Source organism: Haliotis rubra, unplaced genomic scaffold (genome assembly GCF_003918875.1).
Source record: "Haliotis rubra isolate DU_JTF1 unplaced genomic scaffold, ASM391887v1 Scf29, whole genome shotgun sequence".
NCBI lineage: Eukaryota > Metazoa > Mollusca > Gastropoda > Lepetellida > Haliotidae > Haliotis > Haliotis rubra.
In genome coordinates, this window is record NW_025766957.1 from 3,423,578 (window position 1) to 3,440,048 (window position 16,471).

Sequence of the window (16,471 nt, forward strand, 5' to 3'; positions counted from 1 at the left end):
CAGTAGTTCGAGAACTGGAAACTTTGCAAGTGACAAGTGCATGAAATAATTTTTAGAAGCTTGATGAACATTATTTTTAAAAATGTATCAAATAAAACTCAAATCAATGTTATCTGGCCAGGAGAAATAGCCTATTGCCAATCATAGATGCATCCAAAGAAATAAAGATGGGTTATTTATATTACCATAAAACACATACTTTTACTATATAGTGAATGAGTGAGTTTAATGCTGTCTGGAGGGGGAATTCAAATTATATTGTGAAATTTAGTTATGACACCAGCAGTGCTAGATGTGGCCATCAATCTGTTAGACCAAAAGTAGGGACTAACTGTTTTCCTATCAAATGTAGAATTTTTTGCCAGTATTTTTGTGAAAGTCGATCATCAACGGTGTCTTCTCCTGATCAGTTGTTCCATTTCCTGCATGAGTGAGTGAGTGAGTAAGTGAGTGAATTTAGTTTTACGCCGTACTCAGCAATATTCCAGCTGTATGGCTCCAGTCTGTAAATAATCAAGCCTGGACCAGACAATCCAGTGATCAACAGCATGAGCATCAATCTATGCAATTGGGTTACGATGACATGTGTCAACCAAGCAGGGAGCCTGACCACCCGATCCCGTTAGTGGCCTCTTACAATAACCATGGGCTACTGAAGATCAATTCTTACCCAGATCTTCGCAGGTCACTTCCTGCATGACTGGAAGCATATCCTGCTTTACAGGTATCAATGATAGTAAATTCCAGTGATAAGATGTGAAAATTCCATGCAATTATACAGCATGGGATATTATTACACATCATATTTAACAAGAGATGTGTTATGTTAGTGAAAGTATGGTTTTACATCACTATAACAATATTTCAGCAATATCATCGCTAGTGATGGGATTCACACAATGTAGCCAGCTGAGGAATTGAAAATGGGTCTATGCATGATAAGCAAGCACTTTAACCACTGGGCTACCCCTTGTCTTATGTGTTGCATTAAGTAAATTCTGCTGAATGTCTACCACTAAACTGACTTAACCAGTAGTTAACAAGGTGGTTGACAGAAAATGCAGGTTATGAACTTAATGTGCTGACCGAAAGGATCTTAATCGGGGTGAGTTTTGTGTCTGGAACCTGTGACCCCAGCGTCATGTCAATCCAAACGGGTGTATCAGACACCTCTCCCATACTTTAACATGCTCTGATCTGAGTGCTTCAATACAACCTGCTCTGCTTATCACAAATAGAAATGTGTATTTTCAGATATTGATGTGAGCATAGGCAGGGAAAGAGTGACACTTCCCACCTTACACACGTGCAAGAGGCTTAAGCAGCCAGATTCTATAATTGCATACATAGATTAAGTTCAGTTGACAGTGAAAAGAATATCAGCTGAAAATCTAAAAATCTGAATCTGAGCGTGATGACAGCCAAAATCATTTATGGTTGTGATGTAATAGGTTTTGTATTCAGAGGAATTATATCATTTATTCATAACTTGTCAATCCCTGCTTTTTTTCTAATTCCTAATCTCCTTTTTATGGGTGAAGTAAAATTGACTGACTGACTGAGTTTGGTTTTACGCCGCTTTTAGCAATATTCCAGCAACATCACAGCGGGGGACACCAGAAATGGGCTTCACACATTGTGCCCATGTGGGGATTCGAACCCAGGTCTTCGGCGTGACGAGCCAACGCTTTAACCATTAGGCTACCCCACCGCCCCGAAGTAAGATTGAACTGGCTTAAACATGGCTACCTTGTTCCGACACACTATATACAAATATTAGCTGGCGGTTCCCAGCTTTATCTCCTTAATACCAAACACCAAGCAGGGTAACTACAGGTACTATCTCTTAGCATCTTATGGTATGATGCAGTGGGGATCAAACCTCCAGCCTTCTGTTCTCTGGGGAAATGAAACAGTATCTATTTTTAAAGAGGACATCATAAGAATTATATTGCCATCATAACATTGTCATAATTCTTATCTTTTACTAATTCTACAACTCAGCTCTATAATGATTTTACTTTTACTTGCCATTCTCTGAATGCTATTGTTGAATGCTGACAAACTTTTTTCATGTAGCAAGTAGGAGCAGTAAGTTCAAGTATAAACAGAAAACTTAAGATATATGTATTTTCTTCTCTAAAATATTCCCACAATGTCAGTCATTTTGCTCTGCGAATGTTACATAAAATTAAGACACTGGTATCTCATACCTTGATTTATTCTAAAATTCTGACAGCCATTTGCACGTGTCTATTTGTCAAACACTGAGTGCTTTGTTATGAGTGAGTGAGTTTAGTTTTATGCCGCTTTTAGAAATATTCCAGCAATATTATGGCAGGGGACTCAGTGTGATGAAGTTAAAAGTAGCATCAGCTTCCACCATTGAAGAACACTATTATTGAAGATAATATTTACATTCCCATGTTCGAAATTCAGCATCAAAGTCAAGGGATGTCTGATATGGATCCAGCGTTTTAAGTCATACAGTCAGTATGTTCCTAGATTCAAAGACTACAGCAGAAAATATTTGGGCCAAGAGCCCCTCACTGCTTAACTTTTGACAGATGTATTTTAGAATATGTAAGATATTTATGAAATATTACCATTATAGTTGAATGTGTTATATGTTAAAAGGACAAGCGTCTTATTCAAACTATTTAAATTCCTATCCCTAGTCAGATAATGTTTTATAACATGAGCTTCTCTACCTGTACACTAAACATCGTTGACTAGGAAACAGACGTACCTGCTTTGACAAGATCTGCATCAAAGGTGAGTGAAGCCGTGTCTTCGATATCTGCAGAAGGAACAATAATCCGTCAGTCACATCACCAATGTAGGATAAATTGCCTGATTTCACGACGTAAGAATCTACCAAAAGTCATGAAAAGTCACCGAAATGCAAAACACTGAAATCTTCCTCTTTAGCTTAGAGCCGATCATGAATAATCTCTTCATAACACGTTTAGTCTTCAAGACAAAAGCAGTAATTGTGCATCTTAGTACAACTATTCTAGGAGTCTAATGGATGAGTCCAGAAGTTGTCGGTCCATTCTGTATTCTGTGAACAAAGCAGTGCATGATGGGAAGAAAGTGCTAATGTGTCTCTCGGCCTTGCTGGAACACCAACACCCAGAAACAGCAATCATGTTGTCGAGTCATAAAACTGGCATAGAGGGATCAATTAACGCACTAATACTGCCCAACTCTTCCCTGCCATTTGCTTTCTGATCTCCCAACAGAAAAAAAATTGAAAGATTTAATGGCCGATCTTTTCATTCATGTTTAAGAAAGTCAAATCGTTGAAGTAGGCCTTGAAAGGGCCTGTCATTAACACTGGCACACAGAGAGGAAAACTAGCGAAGCGAGGAAGATCTCTATCATTGCCCTTCTTGAACAGTCAATCACCAATTCAAACGGCAGTGCACACTCTTACGAGTTTGTGACTTCTGCATTTAAACCATTAGATTCTTCAGCCGATAAAGATGTCTCGGCGATTCACGCGTTGACAATATAGTGATATTGACGGGATCATTCTCCCCCGTGGTCGCTGGACGGCAGGCAATTATAATTGTTTAAATGTATTCGTGACGATCACCTTCAGCCAAACTAGACAATAGCATTTACATTATTTTTCTAATTAGGTTGTAGCCACCTCGTTAATCACGTGGAAATGAGAATGCTGACAATGATTGGAGGGAAGAAAAGCAGATTATTTTGTGAATTACTTTTAAATTTTGTGTTGACAGAAGTGTAAAGGTTGCATCAATATTGTAGCATTTTCAACAATGTTATTGAACAATTTTCTGAAAAGACTCAAGAATGGTTGATGAATGCATCTAGAAATCAATATTTTCACTTAATGATAAATTATATTTTATTCAAATTCTAATCAAGCCATTATCTTATGTCGCTTATGTATCGACGCACAAAGATGATGATATATAGTTCAGGCATACTGATGGTCAACTATTAAATCAGAGAAACAACAATACAAAAACATCAAAATACAAAATTAGGATTTTCTGAATGAATATAGATTGAATTTGTTCCCTTTTACTCAAACAAATTTGATTTTGAGTTGAGCTGAGTTATTTACAAATAATCCCTTCATATGTATATGCCTTGATTCCATTAACAGCTAAACTCGGGAACAAAGCAGGTTCATTCTTGAATGAGAACAACATACTGTTCAGTCTCCAGAAACTCTGTAACGCCATAGTAGATGTTATGTCATAAAAATCACAAAATTTTACTTCAAACTGACTGACCATGTTTTATTCTATGGTCCTGAGACATTTCTTCATTTGAAACAATGTTTGGAAAAAAGCATATAATAGTTTTACTTTTAAGAACTGTCAATCTCTGAATGCTATTGCTGAATTCTGACAAACGTTTCAAACAAATAAAAGAAAAAACAATATATAATAATACCACCAAACATTGCGAGTTTCATAAACATATTTCTGCAACAGAATACTATAATTTAAGAAATTAGCAAAACACTTCAACTAAAAGCAAACTATAGGAAACAAAAAATAAAATAAAATATACATTATTCCTTTTTGAATAAGACAAAATTATTAAATAAAGAAACAAAAAACAATGGGTATTTATGGTTAAAGAAAGAAGTCACTTCAAACTTACCATCAAAAATATAATCCATTGTGTTGAATGTCAGTATGTAAAAGTAACTGTTACTTTGTCCACACAAGCCTACAACCTGCAAGAACCACACACTGAACAAGGAAGTCAACTGTGTTCCAATGAAATTCAGAGAAAACACAACCGAGCAAAGTGTGATTTATGTCATTCACACATCAACTAATCCTCCTCATCATCAGTTTTTCTCTCCCCACGATTGGCTGTAATAAAACCTGTCCCGATGGCCAACAAACCTGCCACCCTGCCAACCCTGGGTAGAATTGGGTAATTATAACAAATTAGAAAACTAAGTGAAGAGTACGCTGCAACTGTTGCCTCCAACTACTTGGGAATTATAGAGGTTAGAAACCGGCAGGGTATATCACCTGATGTTATCACCTCTTTAGCTGCCGTGGTTGCCCTGAGGGGTCATTGGTTGCAATATGGTGGCAGTGCAAGGAGTGCTCTGCCCTTGGGTCAAGTGATCAAAGATCAAGCTCACAACCAGATTCTTGACCTTAGGCGACTCATCCAAAAAGGTGTCAAAATTAGATCTTGTTGAACCCAAAGATTAACACACAATGTTGGATGACATGCACATAAGGTACATATTTCTAACTCATGAAAGCAAAGTATATTTGACTGTTTATTTACGTTATTTTCAAGAATTTAATTCCTTCTTGTGCTTTGAGAAAACATAGTTGAATATACAGATTAACATGTAAAACTCAAGCCATCAGCTTGTATTGACTCCATATGTTATGTACATTGGTTTCTCCTGTTTGTTGTCCTTGAGTGAATATGGTTTTACGCTGATTTTAGCAATATTCCAGCAATATCAAGGCAGGGAAAACCAGAATTGGGCTTCACACATTGTACCCATGTGGGGAATCAAACCCAGGTCTTCAGCGTGATGAGCTTTAACCACTAGGCTACCCCACCATGAAACGTACAACAGAAAAATACCAGTAACCCGTACAGTACTCTTTGCAACTGCACGATATGGCATAATCAATTAGTATGGCCATTATTATACACTTTAAAAGTTTATCAAGATGAAGAGTACTCATTGTTTCTGCTTCACATGATCACATCTAGGAAACCTAAATTTCCGTGAACAAATATTACTACAATATGTACATCACTAAAAAACATTTTGATAAATTCAAACTTGAGCAATTAAACATTTTCAAACCAATATTTAAAGTGTTCACAGGTTGAAGCGAAAGAGGTCAAACCATATCTACTGATAAAACATGTACGATTTTTTTATATTTTTTTCTAACAATTTAGCTGAAACACTGACTATACTGAGACACTAGAATGCTATTTCAGTTTAACAGTTCAAATAACGAAACGTTTTCAATGAAATGTTGTTTCAAACTACACTAACAACGTGTCTGCTTATATTCTATCAAATTTCCTTAGTAACAATGATTTACAAGTGAAACAATTTCGGGGGGAGTCAAATCACAAGATAATTGGTTGCTCCATCTGCCGAAGCAATGGTCCATATGACACACCCGTTTAGACACAATGACACTAATAAGAAGATGCTATCCGCATCGTCTGCAACAATATTTGTGTTGGATACATCTCCCCCGAGACGAGGAGAAGAGAACAGGCATTAGTTTCACTGCAGAAAGAAGTACAACCGTTTATCCTCGGGCATGGAGCATAAGCTTGTAGCCTGGGGCCCTGCTCACATTCTTGACAATCACAGTAATGATGTCTTAAGATTTATGACAGGATTTATCTGATTTTATCACCACGGCCTGGAAGCTCTGTGACACTCTGCTCAATGCAATGATTGACTCACTTAAAATTTGAAATTTTCACTGAAGTATGAAGTCAAATCAAGAATGATCATGCTCAAAGCACTCTCTCATACACTTTCTCTTTCAATTAAAAAACGTAGATTAGGAATATGATTAATCCTTTCTTCTTTGTGGTTGATATGTCCTAAGAAACAAAGAAACTGTGTTAGTTATATATACACTACACAACAGAAGTGAAGGAACACACAGTTTCTTTCATATTATTATTGCAGTCTGTCACTGCATGATAGATTAACAACAGTAAAATGAAACAATCAGGTGTTATGAATCTGATTCTTTCATATTATTATAGTCAGTCAAACCATGATGGATTAACAACAATAACATGAAACAATCAGGTGTTATGAATCTGATTCTTTCATATTATTATAGTCAATCAAACCATGATAGATTAACAACAATAACATGAAACAATCAGGTGTTATGAATCTGATTCTTTCATATTATTATAGTCAATCAAACCATGATGGATTAACAACAATAACATGAAACAATCAGGTGTTATGAATCTGATTCTTTCATATTATTATAGTCAATCAAACCATGATAGATTAACAACAATAACATGATTCTTTCATATTATTATAGTCAATCAAACCATGATAGATTAACAACAATAACATGAAACAATCAGGTGTTATGAATCTGATTCTTTCATATTATTATAGTCAATCAAACCATGATAGATTAATAACAATAACATGAAACAATCAGGTGTTATGAATCTGATTCTTTCATATTATTATAATCAATCAAACCATGATATATTAACAACAATAACATGAAACAATCAGGTGTTATGAATCTGATTCTTTCATATTATTATAGTCAATCAAACCATGATAGATTAACAACAATAACATGAAACAATCAGGTGTCATGAATCCAATTCTTTTATATTATTATAGTCAATCAAACCATGATAGATTAACAACAATAACATGAAACAATCAGGTGTTATGAATCCAATTCTTTTATATTATTATAGTCAATCAAACCATGACAGATTAACAACAGTAATATGATGAGGAGCCTAAATTTGATGATGATACCAAACCCACAAGACTTTCCTGACTTATGGGCAAGAAATACCAAACTTTCTTGTAGTGATGTCGCTATACAGTGAAGAAACCAATTCCCATTTTCATCAACAAGTAGCCGTTTAATTATTTAAAGATGCATCTGTTTAAGTTTTGTGAGTGAGCAGACGTACCTGTTGTAATTAATTTGCATGTGAAACTGAAACATTGTTTCACCATAATGAAGGAAAATCAACCTCAAGATTCACAAATAATGAGATTTGAATTAGTTGACATGTAAATGATGCTTTTATGACCAGGTTCAAAAGTACTTTTACTTTCAGTCAGTCAGTCGCATTGAGCTCCCTCTTATGAGTGAGTGAGTGCAGTATTATGTCACTTTTAGCAATATTCCAGCAATATTACGGCAGGGGACAGCAGAAATGGGCTTCACACATTGTACCCATGTTGGGAATCAAACCCGGGTCTTCGACATGATGAGAAAAAGGCTGTAACCATAAGGCTACACCATCACCCCCTCCCTCTTATGGATGGGAAAAGACTGGTGAAATAGATTTTATTGTATAAGATAATTTCACTCGTCTTTGTGTGTGGTTTCTTGAATATTATGCCATTCTTTAGTGCTTGCCTGTATAAATACGACCCGTGAAAATCCGGGTTAGAATAGGTCTCCAGTAACCCATGCTTGCAACAAAAGGCGACTATGCTTTTCTTTAGAGGCGACTAACGGGATCGGGTGGACAGGCTCGGTGACTTGGTTGACACGTCATTGGTTCCCAATAGCGCAGATTGATGCTCATGCTGTTGATCACTGGATTGTCTGGTCCAGACTTGATTATTTACAGACCGCCGCCATATAGCTGGAATATTGCTGAGTGCGGCGTAAAACTGAACTCACTCACTCACTGAATATATACAATGTTATAGTTTAACATGGATACCTAAACCATTACAGAGACACTAGCCCCTGTTTTATTCCCATCATGCCAAATGCCAGGCAGGGTTGTATCTTTTAATTCCTGTCACTACAGTGAAACCAGGGATGGAAAACCCCACTTCCTACTCTCTGGGCGCTTTTTCAACTCCACCTTCCTTATTTACAGTTGTACTTTTTGTTTGTTGTTTAATGCTGCACTTAGCAATATCCCAGCTATACGATAGTGGTCTGTAAATAATCACATTAGTTATTGATATTGTGAGCACTGATCTGCACAGCTGGGATACGATGACAGGCATTTACCAATTCAGCAAGTCTGATCACTTGATCATTTTACGGCTTTTGTGACAAGAGTGGGTTGCTGAAGATCAGATCAAACCAAAATCTTCAATTCAAGCCCTTCTATTCTGATTTCTGCACATCCCAGAACCTCAAGCAAGCTCTTATATCATTATGTCTGCATGTTCTAGAAGCTTAGTCAAGCCCTTATATCCTCATGTCTGCATGTTCCAGAACCTCAGTCGTGCCCTTATATCCTCATGTCTGCATGTTCCAGAACCTCAGTCGTGCCCTTATATCCTCATGTCTGCATGTTCCAGAACCTCAGTCGTGCCCTTATATCCTCATGTCTGCATGTTCCAGAATCTCAGTCGTGTCGTTATATTGTCATGTCTGCATGTTCCAGAACCTCAGTCGTGCCCTCACATCCTCATGTCTGCATGTTCTTAGAACCTCAGTCAAGCCTAATATCCTCATGTCTGCATGTTCCAGAACCTCAGTCGTGCCCCTATATCCTCATGTCTGCATGTTCCAGAATCTCAGTAGTGTCGTTATATTTTCATGTCTGCATATTCCAGAACCTCAGTTGAGCCCTTATATCTTCATGTCTGCATGTTCCAGAATCTCAGTTCAGCCTTATATCCTCATGTCTGCATGTTCCAGAACCTCAGTCGTGCCCTTATATCCTCATGTCTGCATGTTCTTAGAACCTCAGTCAAGCCTAATATTCTCATGTCTGCATGTTCCAGAACCTCAGTCGTGCCCTTATATCCTCATGTCTGCATGTTCCAGAACCTCTGTCATGCCCTTATATCCTCATGTCTGCATGTTCCAGAACCTCAGTCAAGTCCTTATATCATCATGTCTGCATGTTCCAGAACCACAGTTGAGCCCTTATATCATCATGTCTGCATGTGCCAGAACCTCTGTCATGCCCTTATATCATCATGTCTGCATGTTCCAGAACCTCTGTCATGCCCTTATATCATCATGTCTGCATGTTCCAGAACCTCTGTCATGCCCTTATATCATCATGTCTGCATGTTCCAGAACCTCAGTCATGCCCTTATATCATCATGTCTGCATGTGCCAGAACCTCAGTTGAGCCCTTATATCATCATGTCTGCATGTTCCAGAACCTCAGTTGAGCCCTTATATCATCATGTCTGCATGTTCCAGAACCTCAGTTCAGCCCTTATATCCTCATGTCTGCATGTTCCAGAACCTCAGTTAAGCCCTTATATCCTCATGTCTGCATGTTCCAGAACCTCAGTTGAGCCCTTATATCATCATGTCTGCATGTTCCACAAACATAAAGCAGTCCAACAAACATATGACACTGTAAAAAAACATATGACAGCTTCATACAAGCATACAACACACACAAAGAAAATTCAAACCAACATACATACAATACCATAAACACACGACACTGTACCACAAACACACAACCCAGTCCCACAAACATACCACATAATCCAATATAAATACATCACAAAGACATGCCCGACATACCACACAGCCCAATAAACATACAGACCACAAATATATGACAACCCACAGACATCTGACACAAACCAAGCATCAAGACCCCTATGCTTGTGTGTCCAGGGATATTACAGCTATATGTACTGGGAAACTGAAAATGCATTCCAGACTGTCAGACCCAGTTCCTTGTCTAGCCATTAGATATTATGTATGGAGTAAAATATACCACTAATGGTTGTGTGAAAGTCTAGCATCTGCAGCCAAGCCATGGAGACAGTTAGCCCTTCACTTGCTCCGCCATCAAGTGACCACTCAGTAGGAACAAGCTGCAACCACTCACGACACCATAATTCAATTAGCTTCTTCTGAGGACACCTATAATCACTTGGGCTCTAACTGGCTGCTGATTGGGGTCTTGGGTAGCAGGAAGCTAGTTTCTTCCTGTAATGTATTGATGTCATTTTATCAATTAATGAATGCTATGAATGGAGCTCTGAGAGCATAGTTGACATGACAATGTTAGATATCAAGGAAAAACAGCAAGCTCATGTGTTTCATGGTCACATCACAAACACACAGGAATAAAGAACCAAGGGAAAGAGTGAGTGAGTGAGTGAGAGTGTGAGAGCCAGCTGTGGCATGGCAAGTGAGTGAGCGAGCGAGTTGTGTTGATTACCATTCCTAACTGTAATTTGTCATGTGAGTAGTGGCATGGCGTGGTGTAGATTAACAGCATATATTTTACAGAAAAATAAAAGTTTTAGAAATAAAGTAAAATACAACAAAAAGGAGCCCAGAGACTTTCTTCAAACTGTGGTAATCTAGACTTGCCACACATTCTAGACTTGCATGGGATGTTTTGGGTATATTTGTTTCAGGGTCTGTATGACAGACTAGGTGTGGCGTGGCATGGCGTGGGGAGTGAATGATCTAGTAAGTGAATGAGTGGATACGTGAGGGAGTTTACTGTTTACTGCCAATCTGTGTAATAACATTTGCTAAATCCCAACATATGAGTTTGATGAAGAAATCCAAAGTGAAAGAGATGGAAGGCATCATCCATCAGGTGAATCCACAAGCATGGGTCACCTTCTGAGATCCCAAGATCAGTTTGCCTTACTAACACCACTGGGCCCCAGTCCTAAGAATTCTAAAGTAAAGACTTTAAGATGACCATCATTTTGTTCACATCAGGTAACAAAGAAAAGTGGATCAACTCTAGTCAAAGCAATTCTTCCAAGTCCTTGACTAACACCTGCATGTCCACAATCAAGCATGTTTCATTTCAAAACAGCTTAACCTAAATACCTATATAGGTAATGAACTGTAGAAGGCTTAGTGAGATGTATGATTCCTTCGCAACCCTCGGGCTGTAAACTACAGGCTGATAGTGGTCCTTCTACTGTAAGTAAACAGGTAAATCTGTGCAATCTGTTAATGCATGCTGTAAATTCTTTTATTACGGAGATATAATAGGATAAATGTTCATGACAATAAACTAGTCTGCCATGCTGCTGTGGTTTACAGATCAACCAGTAGTCAGTACGAGAAGCCCAACAGAAGTTCTAATGGAAATGTTTATAATTACACTCTGTATAGTTCCCAACTCTGATTCAAATCTAAAACTTGTAGCAGAAAATAGCTATATTTTAATAAATATTTTCATTACAGAAATTAGATGTTAGTCTATGGGACCAGCAGACCCAGACACTGACTGGAACACAACCATTGATCAAATCAATATATCCTGACATTGATAAGGGAGGCAACTCAATCAAACTGACCTCAACTGAAAGATAACAATCACTGGTTTACAAACAACCAATTGTCAGTTCAAGCAATATTCAAATGGAAATGTTTAAACTTTCACTCTGTATACTTTTACACTCTGATTCAGATCTACAATTTGTAAAAGAAAACAGCTGTTATTTCTAAATATTAAGAAATCAAAACCAGAATAGGGTCTGTGGCAATTGCAAACATGTGTATAAGATAACAAACTATCTGCCAGAGGATACTGCTTGTTATTACCCAGGTAATAAACATCCTTTATGAGTTGACATTAACTTCCATCTACACCAACTGACCCACACCATCATCTCAAACAAACAATATTCAGATCTACAGATTTATTTAATTCATAAACTAACATTAATTAAAAAAGCTCAAATGAATGTATAAGCCAAAAAGAAAAAAAGAAAGTTTTTGGAAAGTTTATCTTTATAGAAGGAACATGTTGCTTAGATTTATGCCATTCTAAAGAACTCTTATAAATGTAACTTCTTTGAGTGGCATTTTAGAAGTTGGGAAGTACAATATAGAACAAACTCTATGGATAACAACTTCTTTTATTCGTGAGTGCGACGTTTCGATACAGATTCTTGTACCGTTGTCAAGCAGGAATGGAACATGAAGAAGGGGGGGATGTATATATATATATATACTGAATGTAACAATGTAACAAAGAAAACTGCCTAGCCAATTATGTTAATTATGTTGTTTTCTTTGTTACATTGTTACATTCAGTATATATATACATCCCCCCTTCTTCATGTTCCATTCCTGCTTGACAACGGTACGAGAATCTGTATCGAAACGTCGCACTCACGAATAAAAGAAGTTGTTATCCATAGAGTTTGTTCTATATTGTTCTTATAAATGTATGCATTACATATCTCTGTTTGTCAAATACCATTGTATAATACATGATTGTTACATGCCAAATTTAAGATAATTCCACCAAGTTTGTATTCTGTCCTATGAGAGTGTTTTATATGATATAAAAAATAATCAATTCTAAATCTACTTGAAGGGTAATTTATTACTTACTTAATGAAAATCTGATGTCATGTTAATTATTAGAAATGAGCAAGTCAGAAAGGTCTATAGCACACACCTGGTACAAAATAAGATAAATACATAAAAACAATATCTGTCTGCTTGTATCTTTGTAATTAGCAAGAATCCATTCAACAATGTCTTCACATTAATTTTCGACTCGGTATGCACAGGCGTAGAGCGTGTAAAAATATCCACTGGTCAACTTCCGGTTTGGTTGTATTACCGATATTGTAAACACACTCTAAATAAATGCTGTATGAAAATTATTTACGTTGTGACAACTGTTCATAGCTGAGTACATACTTCCATTTGCCTCTGCTTTTCAATAATTGATGTCCTATTTTGGTGGCAATTGCATCAGAGATGGGTTTTTTAACTTGTGAGAAGGGGATGTGCAGGAAGGACAGTGGACGGTGGTGGCGAGATGTGTTTATACAAGAGTTTGTTTACAAACGTTAAGCTATTTATTTAACTAATCCCGGTCCCTTCCATTCATAAATGAATTGAGATCAGTTAAATTTGACATAAAACCATATACAGTCAAATCCCGATGAGTCGAATCGCTGGGGACCAAGTAAAAGATTCGGCTTATCGATGTATTCGAGACATAGGTATGTCTATGAGGGTAGAAAAAAAAGATAATTCATTATTGAACAATTCATTTATTCAGCACATCATATCTAAATATAGCACAATACATTAGGTGACATAGATAATGGATAATAATGGATTGATTGAGTTAACTCAATGTCATGTGCTAATTCTTCCGTTTCCGTAAAATCACTAATCTGCCTTTTGAACTCACCCGACAATAGCGGAAAGGTGCGAGCCACGCTGGTTTGTTAATTGGATTAGTTACATGTAGTTGGATCACCAATTAACTTCTCATTGACTGCATTCGGCTTATGTATACAAGATTACTATTGTTTGAATCTCAAGGGACCAAATTTCCATTTCGAGTCATCGTGTGTATTTATGAGACGAATTCGTGTAACCGGAAATCAAATGATGACAAAAATAGCACGGAATGGTCGGGACCGACAGGTACTTCGTGTTATGCATAATATTCGAGACACCGGCATTCGACTCATCGGGATTTGACTGTATTTGTTTTGATTTTTGCTTTCTTTAGAGTGGGGGCGGTGGGGTAGCCTAGTGGTTAAAGCGTTGGCTCGTCACACCGAAGGCCCGGGTTCGATTCCCCACATGGGCACAATGTGTTAAGCCCATTTCTGGTGTCCCCCGCCGTGATATTGCTGGAATATTGCTAAAAGCGGCGTAAAACTAAACTCAGTCAGTCAGTCAGTCTTTAGAGTGTGTTTACACTTCCGGTACAACCAAACCGGAAGTTATCCAGTGGATATTTTTACAAGCTCTGAGCATGCGCACAGCGAGTCGAAAATTAATGTGAAACCAACGAATGTGTAAGTGCAAAGATGATCATAAGACCTGTACTTTACCATCGGCAGATGATCAATTACCTATCTCGCCCATCAAGCTTTCAACTGAACTGTTCTGTCCTCACTGTATTTTGAGCATGACTCTGAGCATAGGAAAAGTGTAATACACACTGACTATCATTATAATCATTGTCATTTTCATTGCAGCATAATAATCTTTTGTGAACAGGGGCCTAAATCTTTGATAGTCCAACAAGGATGTCAGTAGGAACCAAATAAGTTGACAATCATTTAACAGTTAATTGATCAATTTAAAAATAATTGCATACAGTTTATACTCTGACCTGTGAGAGTATTTTATACAATACAAAAATTATCAATTTAGTTCATGTAGTTAATGTTGAACTTAAAGAATAATTTCCAAGGAGACCTAAGTAAGTCTAAAGCCATTTCTTTACCCTCTTCTGACAAGGAGGAGGTTGTGGTATAACTTCTGGCAGGAATCCCTGAGGGGTGGGGAGGGGCTAGTGTTGGGATGCTGAGGCACCGATTCTTCTCTCCTGTAACCCAGCACTCCACAAAGCACCTCACCATGTGAAGATCTGAGTCAAGTGGCTGTATGTCCCCAGGTCAAGTGTGGTACATAACACAAGGGTGGGTATTTAACTCTTTCATAACATACATTGTCAGTTTAGTATGGGACACAACAAATATAAATCTTTCTGCAAAGTATGATTTTAGTTTTGTTTTGGTTTAAATATTTTAAATACAGAATGTCAGTGCAAATGTGAGTGAGTGAGTGAGTGAGTGAGTGAGTGAGTGAGTGAGTGAGTGAGTGAGTGAGTGAGTGAGTGAGTGAGTGAGTATGGTTTTACGAGGCTTTTAGCAATATTCCAGCAATATCACGGTGGGGTACACCAGTAAAATGGGCTTCACACAGTGTACCCATGTGGTGAATCAAACCCGGATCTTCAGTGTGATGAGCGAACGCTTTAACCACTGAGCTACCCCACGTCCTTCAGTGCAAGAGAATACCCAGTCTTGACTATCATCAGAAACAAATTCTGTTTGGTGTGTAGGAAAAAATAATTGTGAAAATTATATGAATGGATTACTGAAAATCAGTGATGACACCAGGTGATCATGAAGAGGGTAAACATGTCCTGCCATACAAAATAGTTCATATACATTATCAATATTTTTTGTCCTGGACAAACATAACAGATGCTCCAAGCTCCATGTGAAAGAAATACGAAAGCTTAATGTGCATTGTTAAATACAGCTTGAGAAAAGCAATACAAACACATCAATCTATATGATTAATATTCAAATTTTAAAAAGTTACAAGGAATTTAATGCAAGAAATATAATTTTTCACCCCAAATCTGAAAGACATTATTAATTAATTGTGGTTTGTTATCCTAATTCTTGCCAAATCTATATCCAATTTGATTCAAATCAGAAATTGATAGCATTAAAAATGGTTATAACACATTTTAAGTCCATTTTAATGCAAAACAACTCATTTTGGGAATTTTAAGATTTGCATAAAATTCAGATGAGAAGGCAAAAAATACACATATTTTTTTTCATGAGACGAGTGCTACCATTGCTGACCTAGAAATGATTTACCCAGAAGCCAAAGTTCCAAGAAAAGGTATTGTTGAGCCTGAAGGAATCCTCTGATTAGTGATGTTCGAGACTGTAGACAGATCTTCAGGGAAAGATTCTGCAATTTCCTTACAATAGCCATCACCACACTGACTCACATTCTCTGGGAGAAACATATCACTACATACAGCCATGACACCTTCATCTTTGAAATAACTGCTCATGAAATAGGAACGTTTTAATGTTTTCCTATTTCATGCTTTGTTTTTGTATTTTGTTAGCAATGTATATTACAAATCTAACATGAGATTTGTTTAAAACAATTTAACCTGAGTTTAATGTTGTACATATGAACTGAGTCATGTCCAGTGAACTGATATTTCCTCAGGG

General features: G+C 37.2%; 1 protein-coding gene across 5 annotated transcripts in view; it reads right to left on the reverse strand.

Moving 5' to 3' along the window:
- Positions 1–16,471, reverse strand: part of LOC124281852 (LIM domain only protein 3-like) — a 192,560-nt gene that overhangs the window by 83,094 nt on the left and 92,995 nt on the right. For all 5 annotated transcript variants that reach the window (XM_046717859.1, XM_046717858.1, XM_046717857.1 and 2 more), the window contains one exon: positions 2,750–2,800. In XM_046717859.1, the coding sequence (XP_046573815.1) occupies positions 2,750–2,800 (51 nt within the window). The remainder of the gene's footprint in view (positions 1–2,749; positions 2,801–16,471) is intronic.